The 8,189-nt window shown below is 36.0% G+C and overlaps 1 protein-coding gene across 1 annotated transcript in view; it reads right to left on the bottom strand.

Annotated features, from left to right (window-relative positions):
- The window catches only part of ccdc50a (coiled-coil domain containing 50a), a 23,863-nt gene extending 16,530 nt beyond the window's left edge, over nucleotides 1-7,333 (bottom strand). The window contains exons 1-2 of the mRNA XM_016521905.1: nucleotides 6,993-7,333; nucleotides 1,490-1,552 (exon numbers count right to left, since the gene is read on the bottom strand). Of these exons, the coding sequence (XP_016377391.1) occupies nucleotides 1,490-1,552; nucleotides 6,993-7,041 (112 nt within the window). The 5' untranslated portion in view covers nucleotides 7,042-7,333. The remainder of the gene's footprint in view (nucleotides 1-1,489; nucleotides 1,553-6,992) is intronic.
- Between the last annotated feature and the right edge of the window lie 856 nt (nucleotides 7,334-8,189).

The raw sequence follows: 8,189 nt of genomic DNA, 5'->3' as shown, positions 1-8,189 counted from the left end.
AGAGTGAGGGTTTGAGCTTTTATTTTGAAACCGCGAGATAATGATGTATTCTCCTGTGTTTGCGTGGATTTATAAATGATTTACCTTACAAATCTGATGAAATGGCGCACGTTGCGTTCCCAGATGAACGTTATAATAAACCCAAACTCACAACAACATGCACAGATGGAGTTTGAGCCACTCCACACACACAGCATTTAATGTGAACGGAGCCGCTGTGAGACGCACGTACGTAACCGACATGCCTATAACTGCATCACATATAATTATTTAATTAAATCGTAGCGTTTGTGAATTCACAGTTATGCTTAATTATGATTTTTAAACGAGCTTAATATATCATGCAGCCTTGGAAAAAGTCTAATAATGTTTTATGGATTCTCGTCCGTGAAATGCGGCACTTCCGGTATTTTGCCGTTTAGTCGACGCAGGCAATATGAAATCGATGATTTTTAAAAATCAAATAGTCGAATAGAATCGACGAATCACGACAGCCCTAAATAAAATTCAAGCTAAACAGAAACAGTTTTTTGGGGGGGGTGAATGATTTTTAATCATTCAGGGGACTTGACTGAATGATTAAAAATAAAATTAAAATGACATATACTACACTACTATATAAACAATACTAAAATAACACTGCTCTGGTGAAGAGAAAATAACCAAGGTTTTAGAGGCTGATGCGGTCAGTATTTAAAGGAGCCCTCACAGGTTCATTTATAGTATTGATGCAGCAGATCAAAGTCTTGTGATCACATAGAAATATGAATTTGCCAGGAGACTTTTGAATAACTGAATTTCACAAGAGGGAGTTTTCAGATCTTTCCAACACCATATTGTTGAAAGACTCTACAATGCCTCTTCAGGAAAACACAAGGACTGTGAAGTGCAGCGGGAGGATATGGAATCAGGTGCTTTGTCTAACGTGCCATTTCATTAGAAAAATTGTCTATTGTCAATAGTGTAAATGTACGAAGCACAGCTCACACAGAAGTCACTTTCAACCCAAGCAGCTTTCTGTTGGTCAACACGGGGAATTTGAGTAACCAGCTTGAACTCATCTGCTTGTGGAAATCTTTCGCCCTCACATGAAGTTCCCAAATGCGTGGATTCCTACTGAAATGACTAGACTTCAAAAATTCACCAAACAACTGTAAATGTGACCGCACAATTACCACTGTGTCCTCAAGAGCTCTTTGTGACTTTCAACATGGTTTCCTCAAATTCAAGAGCTAATAAAATCCATGTGATGACATGTGTGAGCTGTGGTGAAGCTGTAAACCCTCACACTGCAGTAAAAGGGGAAGATGCTGAGGTGAGTTTGCTGAGGACTTTTCTTTCCACTGTCATTAATGCTCTGTTAAGGATGGGGAACACCACAGTGGCTTTGAATGACTCATTTGGTGTCAACAAACAGCTTCAGGATTCCAGGTCATAACTTTCCATGCACTGAAGTTCATTTAAGATGCAAAGGGTCAAGAGGACTTACTTTCCTGTTCCTGAAGGTTGTGGGCAAGACAGTGGTCTTCTAGCACAGCAAAGTCCCGGCACACTGCAGACAGACAAAAAGAGATGGAAACCAGATTATTTACTGTTAACAAAGAGCTAAGTCACAGTTTCAACCCACAAAGCGCAAACCTCAGGATAACAGGTTTAGATGAACATCGTCTATGAGCATTTATCTGAATGTACAGTATAGCAGTGTTTCCCACAGACTAACACTCTATGTGTGTCAGCACTTCCCCCAGCGGAAATACATATATATCCACCGGTACACATTTACAACTCTGCTGCATAAAAACATCAGTCGATTTTCGCGTTGGTCTGAACAAAAACAGCAGATGGGCTGACTGAAAATGCACATTCATTCTCTGCCAGCAGGAGGCGCTTTTGGAACAGCAGAAATATAGCGGTTTCCCCGGTAACGGCTGTAAACAAAGCAGGGCTGTGCTCATGAACGCTACTTTATATTTATATGAAAACGAAGACAGTCTGTTCCCTTCAAAGATACATTCATATAAAAACATCATTCATATGAAAACGCAGAGTTCTGATTTTGAAATGTGGCAGAGCTCATGTTTATTCAACGAAGTCAAATCCTTTTGGAAAATCTATTTGTGGCGGTCAGTGTTGATATTGTGGCGGGCCGCCACAAATAAACCAATGTATGGAAACACTGGTATAGTTAGTATTGAACTTACACTACTATTCAAAAGTTTGGGGCCAAGTAAGATTTTTTTTTAAGAAATTATTATTTTTATTAAGTGAGGATGCATTAAATTGATCATAATATTACAAATTATTTCTATTTCAAATAAATGCTGTTCTTTTGAAATTTCCATTTGCAGCAGTAAAGACTATATTAATGGCAAAAATAAAAGATAAAATAATTATAATAATAAAAAATGCCATATGAGCAGTAAAGGCTATATTCATGGCAAAAATAAAAGATAAAGTAATATTTTTTAAAAATGACAATACACACAACTCAGTTTTGACAACATACAATAATATTCTTTAGTTGAATATTTAAAACCCTTTTAAAATAAATGTTTAATCATTCAAATACATATCAAAATACATTTATCAAAGAAGGATGTTTGTGCTACAAGGTAAACCTTCTAGAAATTCTGTGGGGTCTGCATTAGTCTGAAACTGCAGCGCAACCGACCATTATCACCTCAGTTATAAATACAACTCGAGAAACTGAAACCATGTCCTCCACATCCGCCCTTTAACATCCGCCCTTTAACATCCTCTTATCTGCTTTTTTATGCTTTATTAAGGCTTGATTCTGCACCTGGCAGCCTCGCAGCGGTTTAGACAGGTGCAGGTGGAGAACCAGTGAAATCTATGTATCGTCTTAATTCGTGACTGATGACACAACGAATGCCCTCAAGCCTCTGATACAAGCTCCGATAACCTAAATCAGATAAAAGCAACTTTAGCATTTCGGTCTGCCAGGAAAACGCACTACTCTTTCTGGGAACTGAATGTGATTAACATAACCGAACACACGCTCCAGTTTCACACCATAATCAGACTCTTGCTACAGATGTGAGGGACTTTAGTGGCAGGTTTAATAACGATGTGAAAAACCATTCACATAATACTAATTTTCCTAGTTTCCAGTGTTTGCATGCTTAGCTTGGGCGAGACGAGGATAAGATTTAGCCACTTCTGCAGTGATTAAAGTCGTCGCCCATCTGCTGCTGATCGGCTTTATCAGTGGCATCTTGAGAAGAAGAGCTGCGGAACCAAGACTATAGGATATTCATAGTGCTAAATGAGGAACCAAGAGCAAAATTTACATTTCAGTCTACAGGCTGGTGAAGCCGTTTTTATGACATCTTAATGCCCTATCTGACAGGATTCAGAGAACGGTTGAGTATCATCTGGCAGGAGGAACCAAGGAAGTCCCTACTGATAATAAGCATCTTGATGCTGACTGTGCATTTACTATAGGCTTCACTTCCTTATGCATGGAGCTAATTTTAGTGGTTCGGAGGCCAATTTGTTGAACCTGTGCTGGAAAACCTGTACTGGAAACTTTTTTGGGCTACATGGTGAAGTTACGAGGCTTATCGTTATGAGACAACTGGATATATGACACAGTTAAATACTAGTGGTAAACCAATATATATGGGCCAGGTTGACAGATCTGAGATATAAATAACAATTAAGTCAATTTATTTAAATTTTATACTGTAAAAAATGATTGGGGTCGCTAAGACTTTTTAATGTTTTAATAGTCTCTTCTCCTCACCATGGCTGCATTTCTTTGATCAAAAATTCAGTATACAGTAACATGTTCTTTGAATCCTATAAAAAACACGTTTGATCAATTTAATGCATTCTTGCTGAATAAAAAAAAAAATCAATCTTACAGACCCCAAACTTAAAATACACACAAAAAATATTATCCATTTCAAAATATTAGACCACCAAATGAACATCATGTATTACATTTTTTTTTTTTTTATGGCATTCACGGAGACAAAAACTTATGGTAAATGATTTCAGATTTTTTTAAATCTAATTTTGCTAAAAACTTTTAAATTATACTTAGTTTAACTTAGTTAATATTTCATCCAACGTGTTAACTGAATAAAAAGGTCTCTCACTTGGCGTTAAAACGGGCACAATCTAATAAAACATGTTTCAGGGATAAAGGGCTTTTAAAAAAAGAATATGTTGGTGGATCTTCTCCTAATATTAAAAACTTGTGGGTCATCCTGGCCTAATTGCATATTGTAAGTAGTTTAACAAATGTGTGAGAACGTGATACCACAAGAGCATGAAATAAATACAGCCTAAAGTGACACAAACAGTATGACATCAATTAAAACGTCTGATTCATTAAGAATGATGATCTTCAAGGCGCTAAATAGCAGCACTGGAGCAGCGACTGGCAAACAAGTAACACAAGGAAAAGCTGTAAGCTCTCCAAAGTAAACACGAAACCAACGCTGAAAACTTCCCAGGAGGTCTTAGCTAGGCAGCAAAAACAGCACATTTTTTTAAGCCTGCACATTTTCAAGGCAAACATCCCTATCTTTGCCTTCATGAGCAAAGAGCAGCTGCAACTCAACAACAAAATGCTGAATCCACAAGCACAAAATGACTGAAAACAGAAACCACAAGGACATTCTTCAAGGAGAAACAAACAGAAACTCGTGAGTGATAAATGTGGGATGGTGCTCGTCTTCATCCTGTTAATAAGTTGAAAACATCCAGATCCACTTTCGCATAAACATGTGCAAACTCTTAAGCGGTACCAAATGCTACGACATTCTGAAGTTTACAGTCGAGGTTTTCACTGGAATTGTTATGGTGTTAATATAACAAAATCAACAGAAACAAATAGAGCAGTTGATACCGTTTATATATTGTTAATATTGTTTAATTTACATGAAATATTTACCTAGAAACCAACATTTGGTCCCCAATTAGCTAGAATTACTTGATTTCTGAAATTCAGTTTCAAACCAGTAACTGAATCTGAATGAAAAGCAGTTCATTTTAAAAACACCAAACTCCTTAAAATTGGTGAATTTGGCCTGTCCCACCTCTAAAGATCTTAACCTTCTTGTATTTAAGTTAAAGCGACTTATATTATTAAATACATAAGCAATATTTGGTCACCAATTAGGCAGATTTTTTTTTTTTCAGTTCCACACCAATCACGGCATCTGAATGAAAAATAACTTGTTTTAAATGCATCAAACATCTCCTAAAATTTCAGAGGTCTTAACTTTCTGGAATGTATTTAAGTTAGTCTTTATTTTATTTTTTACTTTAAATAAATAACTACAAACCATCATTTGATCCCCAATTAGCTAGAATCAGGCAACTTGATTTCTGAATTTCAGTTTCAGACCAATAACTGAACCTAAACGAAAAGTAGCTAATTTTAAACAACTTTACTGTATTTAACAGTTAAAATCACATATGCAACTAGAAATCAACATTCGGTTCCCAATTAGCTTGATTTTTTGAAATTCTGTTTCAGACCAACAACTGAATCTGAGTGAAAATTACATATCGAAAATTCTTAAAATTTCTGATGTTGTATTTAAAAAAAAATTTTTTTTTTAAGATTGTTGGTAACCAAACAGTTAACGGTAGCCTGTGATTCCATAGCATATTTATATATGGATGTCAATGCTACCAGCAACTGTTTGGTTACCAACATTCTTCAAAATATCTTCTTCAATGTTCAAATGAAGAAAGAAACTCATAGAGGTTTGGAACGGCATGAGCAAACAATGACCTAATTTTCATTTTTGGGTAAACAATCCTTTTATGTTAAAATCACTTATTTGATATGAAATAACTAGAAACCAACATTTGGTGCCCAATTAGCTACTGGTTTCTGACCAATAACTGAATCTGAAGCTCATATACTATCACAAACTGGATTTGGGGCAGAAATGACAGGGTCTGTAAACACTAATCCATCCTAAGCATCAAATGAGGTTAAAATTAGTCGGTTGAAATTCTGCAAATCTTTTTTTCCCCCACTTAATAACATGATTAGTCATCAACAGCTTGTGTTGCACCACAGACATCTTAAGTATGCAGAAGATTTTCATGAATCTCTCAACACATGTGCCAGCATTCACATTGCTGACCGCGCGCAGACGCACACCACAGCAACTAAAGCTAACGTCAGGCATCGCACACGCCATCTATTACATGATATTTGAGGCAAAACAGGCCCGAATTCAGTCGCTTTCTCTTTCTATATCAGATGGATATCAATAGCGGCGTTTCTCAGTAACAGCGTTTTCAATGGCTGTTTGACTTAACTCCCTTCAGTAAATATCTCCGTTCATGGTACAAAAGGTAACCAATTTACTGACAGTCAAAATAACAGTTTACCTTCGTAATTCACCACAATGTAATGACATGTAACCGTTTTTGCTTGTTCTGAATCATCTGAACGGCCATCTGAATTAAGCTCGCGTTTATTTTAACGCAGTAACACACAATGTACGCGCACAATTTAGGACCCCACCATGACACGAGTCCCCATGAGTCTGTGTGTAGTCAGGTTTAAGTCCCCACCAGAATATATAAACCAGTACACACTCACACACACCACAGCAACTAAAGCTAACGTCAGGCATCGCACACGCCATCTATTACATGATATTTGAGGCGAAACAGGCCCGAATTCAGTCGCTTTCTCTTTCTATATCAGATGGATATTAATAATAGCGGCGTTTCTCAGTAACAGCGTTTTCAATGGCTGTTTGACTTAACTCCCTTCAGTAAATATCTCCGTTCATGGTACAAAAGGTAACCAATTTACTGACAGTCAAAATAACAGTTTACCTTCGTAATTCACCACAATGTAATGACATGTAACCGTTTTTGCTTGTTCTGAATCATCTGAACGGCCATCTGAATTAAGCTCGCGTTTATTTTAACGCAGTAACACACAATGTACGCGCACCATCATCATCTTCTTCTTCGTCTTCACTCACCCTCTTTTACGCCAGGCAGGTTGTTCTGATCAATAGTAAAATCAGCCATGTCGTCGGCGCTTAATGTTTCTGAAGGTTATTGTTTGACAGACTGATGGCGGTTTCCGTCAGATTAATAAATCCCGATCGATGTCTTCGGTAATGTGTCGCTCTGATTGGTTTCTGCCGCCAGCCGAGGTTTCTGTCCGTCCCTCCCTCTGTACCCACAACAGATGAATATTATGAGCACACACACACACACCAAAAAAAAGCGGAGTGTGTGTTTGCTACGGATGGCAGGGAGGGTCATCTCGCGCTCACATTCTGGCACGCAGAGAGAACACACGTCACATACCCAGTGAACCCGCGCAGTCCTCGAATTCTTCCAGTTCACAGATTCTGTCAGTAGTAGGCTACCTGCATGTTTTGTACATATGTAAAAACCCAGTTAATGGTCGGTATTTAAGTTTGATGAATGTCTAATTTATTTCAGGCCAATATAAACACTTATTAATAGATTATTAATTTCTCTATCGCTCTTTTTCTATCACACTTGGAAAATGCAGCTACTCACTCTGGTGCTTCCACGATTTTAAAATATAAAAATAAAATATGTGTAACTATACTATAAAATGTAAATGTGTTAATATAAAAAGTTAAATATGGTTAATATTAATGTTATGTAGGCCTACTCTATATGTTAAATATAGAGTAACCAAGAACTTATATTAATTGATGAATTATTGTAAGAAAGCTTAAAAGTTAAAATACCCAAAGCTAAAATAACCCATAAAAATTATAAATGATAATTATAAAATGTCTGTAAAGTATTATACATTTTATTTTATTTTTTCAATTAGAGTTTCTATCGAATGGAAAATACCTTACTTCCAAAGTTTTCCTTTTAGGAAAAAATTAAAAATAAAAATCAGCATTATAACAACAAAATATTTTATGGTAAATACATAGTACAATATTTGATGAAATGTTATTTATTATTATTTTTAAGAAATATTGTAATTATTTTGTAATTATATGTTATTACGTCAATGCTGTAATGATTGATAGAAATTTTAAAAAGTAAATAGAAAAAGTTATAAGCTAAAATATCTAACACATAGAAAATAAAATGAACTTAACTTAACTATTTTTTTAACATGATGACATGGATCTGATTTTCTTTTATAGGTTTTAATGCAATTATATATATATATATAT

Source organism: Sinocyclocheilus rhinocerous, unplaced genomic scaffold (genome assembly GCF_001515625.1).
Source record: "Sinocyclocheilus rhinocerous isolate Xijiao unplaced genomic scaffold, SAMN03320098_v1.1 scaffold450, whole genome shotgun sequence".
Taxonomy (NCBI): Eukaryota; Metazoa; Chordata; class Actinopteri; order Cypriniformes; family Cyprinidae; genus Sinocyclocheilus; species Sinocyclocheilus rhinocerous.
The sequence above is the reverse complement of the archived record's forward strand: the minus strand, read 5'-3'. Positions and strand labels throughout refer to the sequence as shown.